The following is a 22827-nucleotide window of genomic DNA, read 5'->3' as shown; positions in this document are numbered from 1 at the left end:
TGTATTTTAAAGATCATTTTGGGACTATTTCGCGGTTTTTAGTTTAAAATTTTGTCAAATGTGAACTTCACATCGCACTCTATACCAAAAAGAGATACAACTCAAAGTTAGTTTTCGTCGAATTTTTCGAATCAGTCATAAAAGCGTCACGAAATAAATCATGTTTTTTTTTATTTCCTTTCCTGAGAGGAAATGGAAAAGCTTACAGCCGAACGGAACTGAATATGTGGTTCTTTAGAGTGTCTACAACTAAGGAATATGGAAATGTACTGCTCGCGTTAATGAGAAGATTGACGATCTGGAACAATATCATGAAGTTGCGGATAAGAATCTGGGGGGCTTTAATACCAAAACTCGAGGTTGACGGTATATGGTCCCAAGACCCAACATTTGGCTATATATGTAAGCGTTGCAAGCGTTGAAGTAGGCTTATTGAGTAGAGACGTCGCTGGTAAAAAAAATATACAGCGACAGAGGTTTTACAGCAACGATGATAGATTTATCTGATGGCAAAAAAAAACTTTGGCTTATCAGAACTTTATTTTAAACATCTCTGGCTAAGTTTGTTTAGACAAATATGAAATACCAACAGCCGTATGTCCAAACCTTGTTCTGACTTTCTCTATCTATCCACCTGCCTCTTTTTTGTCTAGCCCTCTAACTGTCTTATTTCTTCTCCTCTGCATTTTCTAGTTTACTTTAGTCTGGCTGCTTTAATCGGCTCATTCAATTTTCCTATCCCATCATATTCTGTCTGAAGGCTCGTGCTCTTATCTAAGTTCAACTCTTACTACTAGTCTATTACCATTACCCTAGTTCTTACTTTTTCTCTCACTCTCCCTCTTCCTCTTGATTTCTTTACTTTTCCTTTTCCCTCCAACTTTCGCTACTTTTTTCCCCATTTCCTCTGTTTTCTCTTCTTATTTCTTTCATGTCCCCGTTCCTAATGTGGAGATGTATCGAGTTTGACTCTTTCCTTCACAGTACGTTATTAAGATATTAAAAAAGTAGGTAGCAAAATAGTACCAAAAACATTCCCTCCCTTACTTACTTACTTAATTGGCGTTTAACCGTATAAACAGTTATGGCCGTCCAACAAGGCGCGCCAGTCGCTCCTTCTCTCTGCCAACCGGCGCCAGTTGGTCACACCAAGGGAGTTTAAATCATTTTCAAGCTGGTCCTTCCAACGCAGTGGGGCCCGCCCTCGACCTATGCATCCATAGGCGGGTTCCGATAGAAACACTTTCTTGGCCGTAGCGTCATCTTTCATTCGCATAACATGGCCTTGCCAGCGCAGCCGCTGCGTTTAAATTCGCTGGACTATATTGATGTCTGCGTATCGCTCGTACAGCTCACCGTTAAATCTTCTTCGGTACTCGCCATCGCCAACGAGTAGAGGTCCATAAATCTTTCCAAGAACTTTCCCTCTCTACAACTTTGAAATTCATGTCTGGATTCATATGGCCCTAAAACTTTTGTTGTTACACTAAAGACTTCACCTGTCTGGTTTTATTGCGGCTTGGTTTGTAGTTCATATTTCCCTCTTTTATAACAAACAATAATAAAAATGTTACGTATGTGGTACCGATATGTCTGCGTGTAATAGATTGGTTTTTAATAAAACAATGAGCTTATTAATTTGTAATTATTTTAGGGTGCGATATGTACCCATGTTTATATCAAAAATTCGAAGAGAAGTAATGTACTTATACGTGAATGAATTTTCTTTGAATAATTTAATTATTTAAATACAATTATTTTTGGAAAATGCCCAACTCCTATGTATGTATGTACCTATGTAGTAATAGATTTTTTTGGAACATTAGTAATAAATATAAAGATTATCGATATGCTACCTAAAATATCGATTTCTTCACAAGTAAAATGAGGAAAACTATCAGCAATCTCGCATCGCTGGATTGCATGGCATAAACATAAAAGGCTGAATTATTTTTATTCCTTGGAAAAAACCCTTAAAAAGTAAAATGATGAAAAACATATATCATTTTTAATGACGTTAAATGTGACGTATTTAAAAAAAATACATCATGTTCAATCATTTGATAGCGTGCTGCCAAACACGGTTTCGAACCAAACGAAAATTTATTGCCTGCAGCATAAAATATTGCATCACATTGCAAAAACAGTGCCACTAGCACGCTGTGTCGTGTAGTTACCCTGCAAAAATTGCGAGTACTCCATGCATGCATGTATGGAGTACTCGCTATGGACCAAGCGAGTGCTCCAAAATTAACCACAATTCATACAAAAAATATGGTCCAATTAACATTGCGATGTCCTAGGACCGGACCATATACTCCAGCTCCTCATTAGATCAGAGTAATCCATGGACTACCCACAGTCCAATAAACATCGTATAGTGATTACAATCGTTAAAAACGAGCAATGGTCGGCTTACAACATGTTCGTGTAGAAAGATGAGTTGGTCCATCGCTGTATTACAGTGGAGTAGAATGGTAAGTACTCCAGTGGACCACATGATCCAACGATTTTTGCAGGTCAATGCAAGAATTTGAGTCACATGCAATTGCGCATGCGCGACGCGCTTTACCATCGCAGAGGGAAGCCAGAAACTAAAAAAATTAAAAATTCTTAAAAACGGCAAATTTATGCCGAAAATAACCTTTGATTCTTCCCCAAAAAAAAAGAGTTTCGTTCCTTAAATTCTTCAGAGACGCTTTTGTTTTTGCGAGATAATTGGTTAGTATAGTGTTGTTGGCTAACATTTTTGTGCTTAATATAGCATTGGCGAGACAAAGTCTATGCATTTTTCTGAAGCTGGTTGCTATGGCGAGGATACTTCTTTATTTCTTTTAAGGTTATTGTCATCCGCCACTGCTGTCTTGGCGTTGCCGTTGTTTTCATTACAACTTCATACTGTTGTTACATTGTATGATTATGTTGTTGTTGCTGACGTTTTATTTTGCTTCGATTTTAGTTTCGCATGCTTTTGCGGTCATTTCCCTTTACGGAAAATGTTGTCGTCGGGCTATGCCATGTGCGACGCTGAGCTGCCTTGCCTTCTTGCCATGCTAGGGCACACCACAATCATTTTAGTCTGGCGTTTTAGCGACACGGATGTACTTAAGCCGGCGTTGCTTATTTGGAAATGCATGGCTGGGGATATATGTGTACGTTATTGTTGCAAGTAACCGTTAACTCGCTTTGTGCTCTTTGGCATTTATGTTGTTCTTGTTAAGCTTAATTTATTTCTTAATGAATTTAGCCACAGGTTTGATGCCTGCATAGTTCATAAGTAGTGATGCACAGCGCCGAGGAACTTTATATGGAGAACAGTAATATTTAATGAACCAATGGTACTAGATCTAATAAGCACGGTTAAAGAGGTTCCATACTTTATTTAATTTAGTAAATTTAATTAAGGACTAATAGGAACATTACAAAACTTTCTCTAATAGGTACTCTGTTCTGATGATAAAGCTTATTCATAACTATCGAAAACTTACACTGAAAAAATGTTAGCCTGAACAAACCTCCCTTGATCAAAAAGAAACGTGAGACTGAACGGCATGAGTGCAAGGGTGTTCAGAAACTAGACTTCGAAGCGAATTTTTGCTTGCGAGTAAAGGAATTGCTTTTCTGCTTTTATGTTCGAACATGGCTTTGCCAAATGACACGGATGATCTCCTCCACCTCGACCAGGAAAGCGAAAGACCTTTTCAAGCCAAGGAGAAACCCTATTTAGTGGTTCGTTTCTCTTATGTCATGCTGGCTAGGATAGCTCTAGAAACAGATCTAAGTAAGAAATGTACAATATATTTTAAGGTCTTACAACCACGGGCTTAAATGATGGTATTGATATATATATCATTTGTCTTAACAATCGTGCCGTTGGAACTTCATAGTGAACTAAGGCAAGGCGGAGTATATGCTGTTATCAAGCAGGGCTTTGACCCTTGGCAATCATTTATTTACTGGTCGATATTGCTTCGAGACTGTGAATGACTTTGTCTTTAAGGGAACCCACATTAATAGTAAAATCAATACAATCTTAGAAATCAAACGGAGAATCACTCTTGTCATGAAATGCTAGTTTGAAGTGAGTAGGAAACTCAAAAGTAAAGTCTTTTCTCGACATACACATTACACTGGGTCGATTTATTAAACGATATCGCGCCATCGATTTTTCGATTGGATTTGGGCTCAGGAAAAAAAGTTCCACTACGCATACCCAAAAAAATAATTTTCGAGCCTGCGAGAAAAATGGCGAAAGGGTCAATTTTTCAACCAAAACACTCCCCAAAACCCACAAAATATTTTTTTTTTTTCAAAAAACTGTTATCGCCAACGTTTTTACAACAGTTTTTTGAAAAAACAAAATATTTTTGGGAAGTGAGAGTGAAGGAGAGGTGGGTGAGAGTAATAGTAATAGTTAAAATGATAGTGAGGGTAAGAGGGTGGTGCCGAGAAGGAGATGGTGACGAGAGGGGGAGGGGTAGTGAAATAGGCCTTTTTTATAAAATCAAAACATGGAATAAATGCAATTTAAGAAATTGACGGGTTCGCTTGTTATAATAATAAGATCAGAATGTTTTCCTATATCGTTTTCTTGGTTTCCGCAATAAAACTTATTTGAAATTATATGGCAAAGTGATATCGCCTATTACTTAAATAAGTTGAACTGGCTGGAACGTAAGAGCATCACATAGACCGTATGCCATTAAGGAAAATCTTAAGAAAAATATCAAATCTCGCAGCGCCTACTGCATTTACACTTATGGTAAATGCATCAAACGTCTCTAACACAAATGGATAAAGAAAATAAAACAAGATTTGCGATTCGAGCAAGACAGCGTCAAATACTTACGTTTTATAAATACAAACACGTGTTAATATTATTTACTGGTAGTATTCGTACTTACCAAAAAAGTCCTCCCAACGCTCCGAGTCGTCTGATTCTATATCCATTTTGGAGTTGTAACTAAAACTGCTTGGCTGCTGCTTCTAACTCAATATAATGCCAACGACGCTATCGATGATGATGACGCTGATGATGATGATGATGATGATGTTTTAGTACAAATATCTTCTCATACGTACGTTTTGTGATTTGTTAGATTGCAAAAATTGTTTTATATATGAAATATTTTGCCACTGAAGGCTAATTAAATGCAACTTTCAAGATTTATTTTTATTTTTTCTAACAAATTCTACCACTTTTATTTGTATGTATGTATGTATGCTAGCGGCTGTTATTTTAACTTGTTTTTACCTCTTTTGTGCACTACCATTTAATGCTGACACTTTTTTGTTGTAGTTGTTGTTATATTTGTGTCAAGCCTTATTTAGCCGCGATGATAGCTCAACATTTTCTAAGAAGAATTTATGCAGCAACACTTTAAGGCCACTTTAAGTGATTTGTTTTTTTATGGGACTTCTTCTTTTCTATCTATCATGTACACAGAAGAGTCTAAGAAATTGTTGTTGCGATTTATGTTTTGCGCACACTCACACGCACGCATGCAGTTATGATGTACTCAATTGCATTTTAAGACAACGAGAAGACACTCACTTGAGACCAAATATTTATGGGCAAACACTGCATTGACGACTTTTCTTCTTTGGACTGGATTTTTATTGGTATGGTTGTTGTTATTTGTAGTTTATTGTATAGGAGAAATGTTTTGCGTTGTTTCCCACAACTGGTGAGAGCATTAGATGCGTATGTTTGTATGTAAGTTTTTATATTGAATACTGTTGCTAACAGAATATTTGATTTATATTTATTTTATCTATAGGACAAGGTTGTTACGTTTTTTTTTTGTTTGCAATTAAAGAATTACGCACTCATACCTGGAAATGCACCTTGCAAATATGTACTACGCTGAGACACATTGGCGTATACGTAACCGCAAATATTTTCCTAAGCATATCAAGGTACATACATATGTACATATGTATGTATGTATGTACATGAGACTGGGTTGGTCCGTTTATGAAAAAATTATGAAAAATCAAATGCAATCCACTACTAAATTTGAAGCTTATGTTGAAATGTTTGCCGCCGCCACGGTGTGATGGTAGCGTGCTCCACTTACCACACCGAAGATCCCGGGTTCACGCCCCGGCAAAACAACATGAAAAATTTAGAAAGAAGTTTCATCAATTAGAAGAAAATTTTTCTAAGCGGGGTCGCCCCTCAACAGTGTTTGGCAAGCACTCCGAGTGTATCTCTGCTATAAAAAGCTACTGAGTGATGCTGTTGCAGATGCTGTTCGGAGACGGCATAAAACAAAAAGGTCTCGCTTAAAAAGAAGCACGACCCAAATTGGAAGAGAAGCTCGGCCCTTGATCTTTTCGGAGGTTATTGCGCCCTGCGGTTTTTTTATGTTGAATTGGTTTCGGATTTTTTTTTTTCATATTTTCTGACCCTTGCACATACATCCGACATGTTTTTTTTTTCTTACTTGACATCCAATTCTTCAACTGATATGACGTAGTTTTTGCCTTATTCTGTATTCCTTTTAATGCCCTTCTTAAGCTTAGCTGTCATTTTCACATACTCGTTTTATTAAAGTTCGGAAAGAAAGCAGATAAAATTATAATAAAACAACCTGAGAGCTTAAAAAGACATTTGAAAGAATTATAGATATTTTCAAGACAAAAATCCACTTCTTCCACTTTTTTTGGACCCAGTCTAATGTACATGAGGACGGTTCTTATAAATTAGCCCGATTGGAAACGATTAGAAGGTGTCACAAGTTTGTCAAAATTAAAATGTCTTTGTGGAGTATCAAAAAACTGGGATTTATTTTTTTTTTGATTTCCACAATTTTCGTCCCGATAAAAAAAAAGCTTTGAACTTCCCAACTATGCAAACGCGAAAAAAAGGAGCTCAAACCCCACTTCTGTTCCCAGCTCAGCCAAGCCAAGTTTTAATATATTTCGAATTCTGGTTCAAACATCTTTTGTTAAAAACTAAACTTTCTGGGCTTTGAATATGTTCAGCAAAAATATTCTGTAGGAAGCCAGCCAAGGCGAATATATAAAAGTTGATGGCAAAGCGAATTTAATGCAATTCGCCGAGCAGAATGAGTCAAGTCAAAAGAAAATTTGCACTGGTTTCGACTAACCGACATCTTCTTGGTCCAAGGCGCTGTATGAAAAAAATTAAGAAGAAGCAATTAGCTGATGGGATAACATCACCTGGTACTAAATTCGCCAGCTTTATAGAAAATACCCTGGTCATTCTGTTGCATACAAAATATCGTCATTTGTTGTACAGTGATTTTATTTTACTTCATGGCATATTAAGCTGGTTGATACTTATGAAGTGGCCATCCGTTTTTTTTTTCATACGGAAGTAAAAATAATGACTAAGAGAGCCGTCATAAATTGTGGAAGCTTCGATCTCTATGCTGGTAAAATCGGAATAAAACCGATTTACAGGTCAATTGAACCGACATTTTTGTATATATTGGAAATATCTGTCGAATCAACTACGCACAAACTCTTGATTCTGAATTGACTGTTTCAATAGTTAAATTAAAAAAAGTTTTCATTCTTCGTAAGCCATAGCTCTGTTGACTTAACTAATTTTTACTGTCACCCTAAGAATAAAAATGAAAACTGTTATTTTAACTGATCTTTGTAAATACTTGAATTTCAGTGAAGGCTGTTGATATAGCAGATGTTTCTTTATCACCATGAGCGCAATAATACAGCGAGTGCCGTGAGTGCCAGTTTTTCTTTAAAATAAACTGATACAATTGCATAATATTGGAGTTTCATGGCAATTAGTGTCCAAATTTCCTGAAAGTATTACTCCCCTACTTGTTTCTTTCGCTGCCCTTTTCACTTTTCCTTCATCTCCCTTCGTTTATTTATGCATCCTTCTCTGTCCAACTAACCATCTGCTCTATACGACTCACTCCCTCCTCTTGATATTTCTACTGCTTACTACCCCCTAGCTCTAACTACCTTTATCCTACTTTCTTCCCTCTTTTTCACTATTTCTCTCTTTTTAGTCTGATTTCACCTTGCTCTATCCTCGATGCTCATAATTTGTTAAAAACAAAGTATACATAAAAACCATGAGCTAGGTATCGATTTAAGAATTACCGAGATCCTAGTGTGGACTCCACTAAAAGTTTTGCAGAACTATGTCGAAATGTGAGTTGACTTTTCACTGAGTTAGTTTTATAGAACTTTTGTAGAAATGTACAGTTGGGAACACGAAAGCAGCTATTGTATTTTTTATAAAATTTCCTTAATAAAGTTCTTTTTTTTCATTTTCGATAATTCATGCAAAAACTTCCTGGAAACTATCCATGAATAACTGAAACTCTGAAAATCAACCTCAAAAGCAGAGTTGCTCAACCCCTGTAGCACTTTTGCTTTTGTTTTGCCCTGAATCATAGGCACAGATTCAAACTCACACTTTGAATATAAAAAAAAAATTCATGGCACTCCCATATGCCCTCACATATAATTTCAAATCATATGAAAATGCTTGAATTTCTTATGAAAGTGCCAAGAAAAGCACTCCCGTATGAAACTCAGACACTTGTGTATGATAAAAAAATATACACAAACAATTTGACAACTAAAAATTATTCAAAAACATTATAGCACTGAAAAAAATTTGTAATCAAAATTGATTCATAAATAAAATTAAAATCGATAATTGACCGCGGAGCTGAAATATATGGGACATATGACCAAAGATTGTAAGCAAAACTGTACCAAAACAATAGGAGCCTACTCTAACTTCATATGATATTAGTCAATTACTCTCAAGGGAAGTCAGAAACTAGTGATACAAAATTCTGGTTCAGAACTAGACCTAGAGTGCCAAATAAGTATTAGTTCGTTAATAGCTATATTTTCAGTTATAAAATCGACTAAAAACTGCTACCAGCTTTAACGAGCTGCGGCTACACATCGTCGGTCCAATGCCAAAGTTACAAATGTGCATATTTGATGTTTTGAGAAAAACGCGTAATACATTGTTAAAAATAGAGATTTAATTAATATAGATATAATTTTGTATTTTTCAACCACTATTGGAAGATTTACTTTTGTAAACCACTAAGTAATGTTAATTGAAAAATGTTTTTTTAATTTTTTTTCAAAAAAATGCACATTTGTTGTTTTGGCTCTGCAAAATTTGACATATATAACATTTCGTTAAAACAAAAATGGCACATTCGTGACGTTGGCATTGTACCGACGGTATGAGTATGCCTCTTTCTCAACAGTATTCCACCAGTACGTAACTATCGAAAAAGTATGTACCAAAAAGAAAGTTGTATATAGTTAGGAACTTGTGAAAAGTTAAAGCATCGGGGACAATTTCCACCGCCGAGGACATCGCCATGTTAAATTCGCCAGTTGAAAACATGTAAAAGAGATAGATGGCGAACCATTAGTGGTTCAGGATGCAGTAGAAATGCACTTATTTTGAACTAGAGATTCTCCTTACGGGGTAGTTTCTGTGACGTTATTTCAATTCGGTATATTATATTTCTTGGTTATGAGAGATTTTTTGACTGGAAGTGGGAGGAACCGTAAAGTAACCATGCCTATCATTTACTTGTTAAACATTTTATTAATTTCAAATGGTATTTCAGCACCTCGGTAATCTCTGTTGCTAATATATGTATGGAAATTAGAACGCAAATTTAAAACAAACCAAGCGGAGTCCTCTAATTAAGCATTCCAAAGTTTTAAAATTCAATTTCCACTGCAACATTCGCGGAAATTTCTACATTCACTTTTAGTGTGATCATTGAAACCAAAATTCCGATGATATATGTATATAGAATATGTTCCCACAAAACTTGAGGCTAGAGGTCAATGTAATTTTTCGCTACTTTCAGAATTAAATTTATTGGGTCTTGTACGTTGGTGATATAACTATTGACGTAATATTTTAAGCCAATATTTTGTAACTTGAAACCAAATATTCAACTTTTTCCGACCTCAAACAATTAAAATTTTGTGCTACAAAACTGCATACTCAAAAAAATACAAAATAATCTTAATAAGAAGGTCGAAATTTTCGAATATTCTCTAAACGGGTTTGAGGGATCTTTCACTTGTACTGTAATGAATTAAAATTGTTTAGGCTACAGAACTGCATACTCAAAAAAAAAAAATAATACAAAAACATCTAAGTAAAAAGTACGAAATTTTCGAACAATTTATATATACTTATGAATATTTAAATTTTTTCGAAAACGTTTTTAAGTTGGGTTGTATAGTTTCTATTTCCAAAATTAAAAAGAATTTAATTCACAAAACTTAATAAAAATTGCTGCTAATATTTTCGTGCTTGCTGCTGTACCTAGTAATACAGTGACTTCATGGCCAGTGTTTTATAAATTCTATATTTTCACCAATTCGTTCAACTTACTTTAACGACAGTCATTTAATGAATCTATGTAGGTGAGCTGATAAGATAATTATTGTGGCTTGCAGCGCCAGGTATCAAGCTTTTGCAGAAATTTATTGGTCTTATCTTTGAATAAAAATTGTATTTGTTTTGTTATAATTTTTTTTTTTAGTTTATTTTGTGCACTTTTAACTTTGCAAACTTGTTGTGATCACAAAAATGGACATAAATTTCAATTCAATCGCACTTCGGCAGTGTTGTGATTTTTATCTTATCGCAGACTTGAAAAGCAAGAAAAAAGTGTTTCACCAATTTTTTGTTTAGTTTTTTTCACACATTTTACTTGAGCACTGTTTCTTTGTTATCACTGAGTAACTTTTTCGTTGTTGTTTTAACTTTATAACCAGCTTTTTTGCCAATGTTAAAACTTTTTCATTCCAAGCCCACAAATATTTGTTGCACACTTACAACTGCATTAAAACACTTTGGTCCCCCTTTATGCCATTCCACGATCACACACATACAATATTGCATATAAGCTTAATAATTTATAATTTGACATATATAACATTTCGTTAAAACAAAAATGGCACATTCGTGACGTTGGCATTGTACCGACGGTATGAGTATGCCTCTTTCTCAACAGTATTCCACCAGTACGTAACTATCGAAAAAGTATGTACCAAAAAGAAAGTTGTATATAGTTAGGAACTTGTGAAAAGTTAAAGCATCGGGGACAATTTCCACCGCCGAGGACATCGCCATGTTAAATTCGCCAGTTGAAAACATGTAAAAGAGATAGATGGCGAACCATTAGTGGTTCAGGATGCAGTAGAAATGCACTTATTTTGAACTAGAGATTCTCCTTACGGGGTAGTTTCTGTGACGTTATTTCAATTCGGTATATTATATTTCTTGGTTATGAGAGATTTTTTGACTGGAAGTGGGAGGAACCGTAAAGTAACCATGCCTATCATTTACTTGTTAAACATTTTATTAATTTCAAATGGTATTTCAGCACCTCGGTAATCTCTGTTGCTAATATATGTATGGAAATTAGAACGCAAATTTAAAACAAACCAAGCGGAGTCCTCTAATTAAGCATTCCAAAGTTTTAAAATTCAATTTCCACTGCAACATTCGCGGAAATTTCTACATTCACTTTTAGTGTGATCATTGAAACCAAAATTCCGATGATATATGTATATAGAATATGTTCCCACAAAACTTGAGGCTAGAGGTCAATGTAATTTTTCGCTACTTTCAGAATTAAATTTATTGGGTCTTGTACGTTGGTGATATAACTATTGACGTAATATTTTAAGCCAATATTTTGTAACTTGAAACCAAATATTCAACTTTTTCCGACCTCAAACAATTAAAATTTTGTGCTACAAAACTGCATACTCAAAAAAATACAAAATAATCTTAATAAGAAGGTCGAAATTTTCGAATATTCTCTAAACGGGTTTGAGGGATCTTTCACTTGTACTGTAATGAATTAAAATTGTTTAGGCTACAGAACTGCATACTCAAAAAAAATAATAATACAAAAACATCTAAGTAAAAAGTACGAAATTTTCGAACAATTTATATATACTTATGAATATTTAAATTTTTTCGAAAACGTTTTTAAGTTGGGTTGTATAGTTTCTATTTCCAAAATTAAAAAGAATTTAATTCACAAAACTTAATAAAAATTGCTGCTAATATTTTCGTGCTTGCTGCTGTACCTAGTAATACAGTGACTTCATGGCCAGTGTTTTATAAATTCTATATTTTCACCAATTCGTTCAACTTACTTTAACGACAGTCATTTAATGAATCTATGTAGGTGAGCTGATAAGATAATTATTGTGGCTTGCAGCGCCAGGTATCAAGCTTTTGCAGAAATTTATTGGTCTTATCTTTGAATAAAAATTGTATTTGTTTTGTTATAATTTTTTTTTTTAGTTTATTTTGTGCACTTTTAACTTTGCAAACTTGTTGTGATCACAAAAATGGACATAAATTTCAATTCAATCGCACTTCGGCAGTGTTGTGATTTTTATCTTATCGCAGACTTGAAAAGCAAGAAAAAAGTGTTTCACCAATTTTTTGTTTAGTTTTTTTCACACATTTTACTTGAGCACTGTTTCTTTGTTATCACTGAGTAACTTTTTCGTTGTTGTTTTAACTTTATAACCAGCTTTTTTGCCAATGTTAAAACTTTTTCATTCCAAGCTCACAAATATTTGTTGCACACTTACAACTGCATTAAAACACTTTGGTCCCCCTTTATGCCATTCCACGATCACACACATACAATATTGCATATAAGCTTTATCAGTCTGGCAGTCTGGTTGCCTGCCTGCTTACTGTCCAAAGACGTCCGTCTGTTCGATCGCTTTCAATTGTTCTGGTTCGTAGAATTTTACAATGAGTAATTGCTTTTGTGGCTTTCTTTCTTGCTTTGTTTTTTTGTAATTTTTATTGCCCACCGTCACTGCTGCCAATCAAGCGTTCAAATTGGAGCGCAAAACAAAAACAAATGGAATGAAAATCCGCAGTTGAGGCCCAAATGTATGCCCGAATTTTTTATGAATTTTTATTAAAATATTTTGAATTGTTTTTGTTGTTTATCATTTGATTTTAAACAAATTCGGCAAGGCCTACGACGAGTAATTCTGATGTTAGTATTTAAATTGTGATTGTCAGCGTTTTTGTTTCAACGCTTTGTTGTCAACTTCGTTTGTTTTATCATGTATCTTCTTTTTAATGCAAATGCATCTTGAGATACGACACTCACATAGGCGCATATGAACTCACTGATTTCTTTTGTGCACTTCACACGATTGCTTATTATTTCACAATGGTGATCGAAATCGATTTCAATTAATGTATTTTTTTCAGCATGTTATACTTTCTGTTATTTATGCTTCACTCGTTTCCTCAATTTGTTCTCACATTTGACACACTACACTGCCTCTAAATATTTATTTTTCAAGCACTGCAGTCACATTCTGCTTAAGTAAATAATCAAATGCACAATTCTATAATTTTAATTCATTCCCACCCAACTTATTCTCATCGTTTCACATTGTTATTGTTATTTAACACTTTTCAATTTATTCTCTTATTTCTTTACAAATAATTGCCTGCCTCTTAGAATCACCTTTCATTTGGATATCCATTTACCCGCCGAATTGACTCATTCATGCGACGCTCAAAAGATAACTAAATGCAATTGAGTATTGCTTGCTCCCTTGAATGTGTCTCAGCGATCAACAAAAGCCCCAACCTAAGCAGCAACCCACTAACCCAAGCAGGCAGACAAATGCGCAACGATCATTTCAAGTGTTGGATAGTGTTTAGTGTACGACCGAACCCGACCGGAATATTTTGGTTTATCTACATGAGAGATATGGTGCTACCGAAACAAAAATCAAACACGAATGCAGGGCGGATTTATATAAGGAGAAATGATATGGAAATTTAATTTACTTGAGATTATTAACTAAAGTGACAAACCTTTAAACACAGCCATACATACACAGTTTCGGAAATGCCTTTATATGCGTTCCCATTTAGCAACTGCTATCTTGTAGATATATGGGATCAAATATTGGCACTCAAAAAGGATCAGATTAAAGTTCGGAGTATCCTGAAACATATAATTCACGCATTGGCGCTTTTAAAAAGTTTAACTTTATCTTATAATTAAGTTATTTCATATTACTGATATCCTGAGTTACCAGTCTTTGCTGGGAAAGCTCTAAGAAAAAGCAATCAGTGTGTAGTGAACGCAACTTGCCCGGGCATGCTCGTACGTGGATGTCCATTCGGAACCAATAATTTTTCTTTTTTCACCAAATTTGTTGTTAACATATTCTCAAGGTGAATTTATACAGTGTGATGACGATGCGAATTCGACCAAATTCACCGTGCAGACGAATGTCAAGCAAGGCGAATGTATACCAGGTACCAGGAGGTGGCAAAGCGAATTCAACCAACTCGCCGTGCAGAAGAATTTCAAGTAAAAAGAATATTTTCATTGATTTCGATTAGCTGACATATTGTTGTACAAGGCGTTGTATGGAAAATTATCAAGGAGAAGCAATCACCTGTTGGGATAACATAAATTCGCTATGATGTCAAGTCAAAAGAAAATTAGCAATGATTTCGATTAACTGATATACATATTAATGTACCCAGGCGTCCCTTGGAAATTATCAAAAAGAAGCAGTCAGCTGATGGGATAATACCACTTGATATAACAAACAAAAACACCTGCAGCGAAAGATTCGCCCGGAGGTTTTATGAAATGACAATGTCCAGATGAATAGGGACAGTAAAAAGTTATGTAGCCAAAAGCTTAATTTTATCATTTCGAGCTCCAGACGTATGCAGACCATTCAGGAGGGGGTTTATAAAAGAAGATCTAGATTGCTATCGAACATTACGGCTCCAGCAATCAACATACGACGACAGTAAGCTGCCTTAAAGGCGGAGATGCTAGGCCTTGTTGGTTCTTTTAGGTAAGACTAAATCTTGTCCTAGATATATGGCGCCTTATTTATTTTTAAGGCATCAAATCAGCCACAGTTTTCAAAATATTTGCTCAAAGTTGGTCAAATTAGTTGAGGTGTACCTGAATCTGAATATAGGACCAAACTATTCGGTGACCATATTCGAATATTCGTTCGAACACTAGTCGTGTGCCATTGTCTTACTTCGCTCTTTTTTTTTTTTGCACCATCTACTTGCTGGGAACTGGGAGTCAAGATATTGGGGCATGTTTGATGCAACATGTTTGAAATGACTGGTAAGTTTGAAGATTGTGTTTGTTTTCTTGTATGTACATATGTGTAACATTTATATGTAAATATGTCTGGCTGCATTAAGCGTTAATTCTTGTTATCAGCATGTGAGAATTTGACAGCAATGGATTCGCCAATAATTAACGTGATGATAAAAATATGTTAAAAAAATAGAAAAGAATTCCTGTTTTAAAAATGTCGGGGTTCTTTAGGGCTTAGGGGTAGTTGACGCTCAAACAGGTCAGGCTTTTTTCACAAAACGATGGTAATTCATAATTCATATATATTTATTCAGTCTATGATTTACAATAATTTTTATACTCAGTTGAGCAGAGCTCACAGAGTATATTAAGTTTGAATGGATAACGGTTGGTTGTACAGGTATAAAGGAATCGAGATAGATATAGACTTCCATATATCAAAATCATCAGGATCGAAAAATAATTTGATTGAGCCATGTCCGTCAGTCCGTCCGTCCGTCAGTCCGTTAACACGATAACTTGAGTAAATTTTGAGGTATCTTGATGAAATTTGGTATGTAGGTTCCTGAGCACTCATCTCAGATCGCTATTTAAAATGAACGATATCGGACAATAACCACACCCACGTTTTCGATATCGAAAATTTCGAAAAACCGAAAAAGTGCAATAATTCATTACCAAAGATAGATAAAGCGATGAAACTTGGTAGGTGAGTTGAACTTATGACACAGAATAGAAAACTAGTAAAATTTTGGACAATGGGCGTGGCACCGCCCACTTTTAAAAGAAGGTAATTTAAGAATTTTGCAAGCTGTAATTTGGCAGTCGTTGAAGATATCATGATGAAATTTGGCAGCAACGTTACTCCTGTTACTATAGGTACGCTTAATAAAAATTAGCAAAACCAGAGAAGGACCACGCCCACTTTTAAAAAAAAATTTTGTTTAAGTAAAATTTGAACAAAAAATTTAATATCTTTACAGTATATAAGTAAATTATGTCAACATTCAACTCCAGTAATTATATGGTGCAACCAAATACAAAAATAAAAGAAAATTTCAAAATGGGCGTGGCTCCGCCCTTTTTCATTTAATTTGTCTAGGATACTTTTAATGCCATAAGTCGAACAAAAATTTACCAATCCTTGTGAAATTTGGTAGGGGCATAGATTTTATGACGGTAACTGTTTTCTGTGAAAATGGGCGATATCGGTTGAAGCCACACCCAGTTTTTATACACAGTCGTCCGCCTGTCCTTCCGCATGGCCGTTAACACGATAACTTGAGCAAAAATCGATATATCTTTACTTAACTTTGTTCGCGTACTTATCTGAACTCACTATATATTGGTGTAAAAAATGGCCGAAATCCGACTATGACCATGCCCACTTTTTCGATATCGAAAATTACGAAAAATGAAAACAATGCCATAATTTTATACCAAATACGAAAAAAGGGATGAAACACGGTAATTGGATTGTTTTATTGACGCGATATATAACTTTAGAAAAAACTTTGTAAAATGGTTGTGACACCTACCATAATAAGTAGAAGAAAATGAAAAAGTTCTGCAGGGCGAAATAAAAAACCCTTGAAATCTTGGAAGGTATTACATATATAAATAAATTAGCGGTATCCAACAGATGATGTTCTGGGTCACCCTGGTCCAAATTTTGGTCGATATCTGGAAAACGCCTTCACATATACAACTACCGCCACTCCCTTTTAAAACTCTCACTAATACCTTTAATTTGTTACCAATATCGTACAAACACATTCCAGAGTCACCCCTGGTCCATCTTTATGGCGATATCTCTAAAAGGTGTCCACCTATAGAACTAAGCCCCACGCCCTTTTAAAGTACTCATTAACACCTTTCATTTGATGCCCATATCGTACAAACATATTCTAGAGTCACTCATGGTCCACCTTTATGGCGATATCTTGAAAAGGCGACCACCTATACAACTACCACCACTCCCTTTAAAAACCTTCATTAATACCTTTAATTTGATTCCCATATCGTACAAACACATTCTATAGTCACCCCTGGTCCACCTTTATGGCAATATTTCGAAACGGCTTCCACCTATAGAACTAAGGCCCACGCCCTTTTAAAATACTCATTAACACCTTTCGTTTGATACCCATATTGTACAAACGCATTCTAGAGTCACCCCTGGTCCACCTTTATGGCGATATTTCGAAAAGGCGACCACCTATACAACTACCACCACTCCCTTTTAAAACCCTCATTAATACCTTTAATTTGATACCCATATCGTACAAACACATTCTATAGTCACCCCTGGTCCACCTTTATGGCGATATTTCGAAACGGCGTCCACCTATACAACTACCACCACTCCCTTTTAAAACCCTCATTAATACCTTTAATTTGATACCCATATCGTACAAACACATTCTATAGTCACCCCTGGTCCACCTTTATGGCGATATTTCGAAAAGGCGACCACCTATACAACTACCACCACTCCCTTTTAAAACCCTCATTAATACCTTTAATTTGATACCCATATCGTACAAACACATTCTAGAGTCACCCCTGGTCCACCTTTATGGCGATATCTCGAAAAGGCGACCACCTATGGAACTAAGGATTACTCCCTTTTAAAATACTCATATCGTACAAACAAATTCTAGAGTCAACCCTGATCCACCTTTATGGCGATATCCCTAAATGGCGTCCACCTTTAGAACTAGGGCCCACTCCCTCATAAAATACTCTTTAATGCCTTTCATTTGATACACATGTCATATAAACACATTCCAGGGTTTCCCTCGGTTCATTTTCCTACATGGTTATTTTCCCTTATGTTGTCACCATAGCTCTCAACTGAGTATGTAATGTTCGGTTACATATAAGTAAAAAGTGTTTAAAAATTTACATAATTTAGAGAATAGCACATTTTTTTCAATTCACAGCTATCGTCTACTTTGTTCAACTCACCATATCCACCTATTTCCAGAATATTGGTGAGCAATAATTCTTCGTCGGGGTCACCCCTTTCGTCTAGCGTCATTGTTTTACAACACATCCACAACGAAGATATTACACCGTATTCAACAATTTTATCATATTTACTACAATACGGTGCGCATATCCACCAATGAAGTTTAAGCAGGAACTCAGGAAAAGCAGCTAAAATAGGCAGGAAATAAAAAAAAGGAGGAAACAAACGAAGGAAAGGAAATGCAGACTTTGAGTTATGAGGTCAAGAGTAAAAAAAAGTTAGGAGAAATATAATCAGTATGAAAGAAATTAAAGGAGGCTGAGGAGAACCTGTAAATTACGAAGGAGAAGAAAATTAATGTAAGGCGCGATAACCTCCGAAGAGATCTAAGGCCGAACTTATCTTCCAATTTGCGTCGTGCTCCTCTGCAGATGAGTTTTCACTGAGAGCTTTTCATGGTAGAAATACACTCGGAGCGCTTGCCAAACACTGCCGAGGGGCGACCCCGCTTAGAAAAAATTTCTTTTATTTGAAAAACCTTATTTCTAAAATTTTGATGTTGCTTTGCCCGGGGTGTGAACCCAGGGCATACCGTGTGGTAGGCAGAGAACGCTACCATCACACCACGGGGGCCGCCAAATAATAAAGCTAGGATGAAAAAGTGGACAGTGGAACCTTAAGGGAGAAGGATTGGAAAAGAAAGAGGGAGTGAGAGATGGTATCGATAGTATACCGGATGGAGAAGCTGGTAACCTTAGATTGTACTTCAGTACTTTGCTCGCATATTACTGGAGCCAAAACCGGCGCTGTGAGCACAAATTTCAGCCATTGTCTCTCATCTCAGTATATAATAAGTAAGATAAATCAAGATTGTAGAAAAATTGAAGATATACAGAGAAAGATCTGAGAAGAGAGACGGGTAAGCAATACACATCGTTTTACTTCTTTTCAATTAAGTAATTTTTTTTTTTTTTTAAGCAAATAAAGAACGTAACTCTCTGAGACATGAGAAAAGTGTTATACATAAAGCATATACGTCAGGAGTACAAATATCATGGGTCTAAACCTAGTAATCTCCTCATTAGCTCTTTTAAAACCATGTTTGTGACTATCAATACATATCAGAGTGACATAATTTTATTATTCAATTTTCTTTCTTTTAACCGTTGTCCCACAAAAATGCAGTTTCAATTGAAACCCCAACAAAATTTCACTTTTCACATCATTAGCTGTATCCATTTTACATAACGCATTTAACACTATTTGTTTAAAAAAATATATGCAATGGAACGAAATTAACGAAACCTCAATGCATACTCAAAGTGCGCTGCAAAGCCAAGAGCGTTATTACATCAATTATCACCTCCCGCGACATCGACACATTTTCCCCTTCCTCATTTATATTATCAAAAATTTCAAGTTAGTCTTGAGTAGCTTTCTAATGAAGAACACTCGAATACCAAAAAAGACTTAGGCTGGATGCGAGTTCGCCTAAATTTTAGGTACCTAAACTAATATTCCACTGGAACTTTCCAGCACTGCTATAATTTAGGAAAAATCTGTCAAAATTGTGCGAGTTGATTTGAAAACCTAAATTATTTATTTCTGCTAAGAAAATAATAAAAATATGGAAAATTTGGTATTTTTGATGAGTTTTCACGCTTAAATAGGACTGAGGCCAAGATAGCAGTTCAAGAAAATACAGTGGCTCCGTTTTATAAGGCTTTTTTTCGGACATAGTGGAGCACGTGCACAATGACCTTTTCCACAATCTCGAATTCAATACTGTGATGTCGGTACGCCTCCAATAATCTCTTTAGGCCAATTAGTGCACTTGGCTGCCAAATATATTCAGAGTGCGGTCCATATTTGAGAAGGATCCAATTCCTTTGTCGCCAACATCAGCTTGAATAAAATTGAGCTCACCATCACGTACAATCGATCGGACCTTAATCGCAGCAGAGATCATCGCCCTATGATCTATGATTTACTTAAATTAAATGGACAAGTGGCATTTATTTGCATATACAATATTGAAAAATAAACATTTTTGTTTTTGAAATTTGACATTTGAATTTAGGTTGAAAAATATGCTCATAAAAATTCGAAATTTTTATTTTGCATTGCCTTGCCGATAGTTTCCAGTGATTTAGGTTTTTTCTCTATTTAGGTAGAAATTTAGGTCAACTCGCACACATATTTATCCTAGGTCTTAGGTCCTAAATTCATTACAGCAACACGCACAGAAACTTAGACCTAGTATATAAAACTAACTCATAATCGTTAATTATATAACTTGCTTTCCCATATAAATTGTTTCCTTCCATAATCGGTAATTATGAACAAATTTAAGAGATGGGGATTCTTTTCACATAAAAAGTTCCATCTCTAAAGGGTAATCTCTAATGGAAGCACAAAATAAAAAATAAACGTGAAAGCTTAACAGAAAATAATCCAGTTCCCAGGGATGGAGCATACGTAACCGCGTTGATTATCTATTGACGATATATTGTATGTAGATTAAGGCATGTGTAAGCGTGGTCTAACTTTTTTTCGAAGCAACTTTAAGTACAAATAACTTAAGAAATTTGTTGATTTGTCGACGTCGAAAATATAAGAGGTTTCACTGTAGTAAAATCTACATACCCAAATACATATTTATATTCATAGCTGCCAAACTGTTTGTAAAGCATGCGCGCCTAAAAGGCTGCAATATAAATATTAGATGTTTACAGTAGTGACCAAGCAAGCGCAACAATAAACAAGTAAGGAAGGCTAAGTTCGGGTGTAACCGAACATTACATACTCAGTTGAGAGCTATGGAGACAAAATAAGGGAAAATCACCATGTAGGAAAATGAACCTAGGGTAATCCTGGAATGTGTTTGTATGACATGTGTATCAAATGGAGGGCATTAAAGAGTATTTTAAGAGGGAGTGGGCTATAGTTTTATAGGTGGACGCCATTTAAGGATATCGCCATAAAGGTGGACCAGGGCTGACTCTAGAATTTGTTTGTACGATATGAGTATCAAATAAAAGGTGTTAATGAGTATTTTAAAAAGAAGTGGGGCTTACTTCTATAGGTGGACGCCTTTTCGAGATATCGCCATAAAGGTGGACCAGAGGTGACTCTAGAATTTGTTTCTACGATATGAGTATCAAATGAAAGTTGTTGATGAGTATTTTAAAAGGGAGTGGGCCATAGTTTTATAGGTGGACGCCTTTTCGAGATATCGCCATAAAGGTGGACCAGGGGTGACTCTAAAATTTGTTTGTACGATATGAGTATCAAATAAAAGGTGTTAATGAGTATTTTAAAAGGAAGTGGGGCTTACTTCTATAGGTGGACGCCTTTTCGAGATATCGCCATAAAGGTGGACCAGGGGTGACTCTAGAATTTGTTTGTACGATATGAGTATCAAATAAAAGGTGTTAATGAGTATTTTAAAAGGAAGTGGGGCTTACTTCTATAGGTGGACGCCTTTTCGAGATATCGCCATAAAGGTGGACCAGGGCTGACTCTAGAATTTGTTTGTACGATATGAGTATCAAATAAAAGGTGTTAATGAGTATTTTAAAAGGAAGTGGGGCTTACTTCTATAGGTGGACGCCTTTTCGAGATATCGCCATAAAGGTGGACCAGAGGTGACTCTAGAATGTGTTTCTACGATATGAGTATCAAATGAAAGGTGCTAATGAGTATTTTAAAAGGGAGTGGACCTTAGTTCTATGGGTGGACGCCTTTTCGAGATATCGCCATAAACGTGAACCAGGGGTGATTCTAGAATGCGTTTGTAAAATATGGGTATCAAACGAAAGCTGTTAATGAGTATTTTAAAAAGGAGTGGGCCTTAGTTCTATGGGTGGACGCCTTTTCGAGATATCGCCATAAAGGTTGACCAGGGGTGACTCTAGAATTTGCTTTTGTACAATATGGGTATCAAACGAAAGGTATTAATAAGTATTTTAAAAGGGAATGGGCCTTAGTTCAATGGGTGGACGCCTTTTCGGAATATCGCCATAAACGTGGACCAGGGGTGATTCTAGAATGCGTTTGTATAATATGGGTATCAAACGAAAGGTGATGATGAGTATTTCAAAACGGAGTGGCCCTTAGTTCTATGGGTGGACGCCTTTTCGAGATATAGCTATAAAGGTGGACCAGGGCTGACTCTAGAATTTGTTTGTACGATATGGGTATCAAATGAAAGGTGTTAATATGTATTGTAACGAATTTACTTGCAAATCCTTATTTGCCCTTTTGCTAAGTTCGTATCACTAAACTGTTGAATAAATAACTCCAATATTGAATAATGGAAAAATGGCCTTTATTGAAGTACTTCATAATACACTTATACTTTGCAACGATTAGCTTGCTTAATAACCAAACTAGATTGATAGCTCAAATGAAACTCTTTCAAAATAATACTGCTATTGCTCGCTAGATATCGTCTTAATCGAAACTGCTTGACAACTCAAATCAAACTGAATTCCAGCGCCTCTACATCTGTCGCCTTTTATACTGTTTGATTTTAACATTCGCATCTTCTAGGCGCTTCCAGAATTTACTAGTCCATTAGCTCTCAAACATCTCAGCTGTAACTACAATTGCACAATTTTATAGTGTTTCTCATTGCATACTTATAGGAGTATCTCAGATATATGTACGTGTTTGCGCATTGACTCTCCGCTG

At 35.6% G+C, this 22827-nt stretch overlaps 1 protein-coding gene across 4 annotated transcripts in view; it reads right to left on the bottom strand.

Moving 5' to 3' along the window:
• GEFmeso (Guanine nucleotide exchange factor in mesoderm) overlaps positions 1–10840 on the bottom strand; it is a 477799-nt gene extending 466959 nt beyond the window's left edge. Inside the window, exons 1-2 of one of the 4 annotated variants that reach the window (XM_067774213.1) lie at positions 10400–10840; positions 4905–5835 (exon numbers count right to left, since the gene is read on the bottom strand). In XM_067774213.1, the coding sequence (XP_067630314.1) occupies positions 4905–4950 (46 nt within the window). In that variant the 5' untranslated portion in view covers positions 4951–5835; positions 10400–10840. The remainder of the gene's footprint in view (positions 1–4904; positions 5836–10399) is intronic. The other 3 variants (XM_067774212.1, XM_067774214.1, XM_067774215.1) reach the window with 3 other exon arrangements.
• Positions 10841–22827: the final 11987 nt, after the last annotated feature.

Source organism: Eurosta solidaginis, chromosome 3 (genome assembly GCF_040869045.1).
Source record: "Eurosta solidaginis isolate ZX-2024a chromosome 3, ASM4086904v1, whole genome shotgun sequence".
NCBI classification, from domain to species: domain Eukaryota; kingdom Metazoa; phylum Arthropoda; class Insecta; order Diptera; family Tephritidae; genus Eurosta; species Eurosta solidaginis.
Note: the sequence above shows the minus strand (reverse complement) of the source record. Positions and strands in the feature narration are given on the sequence as shown.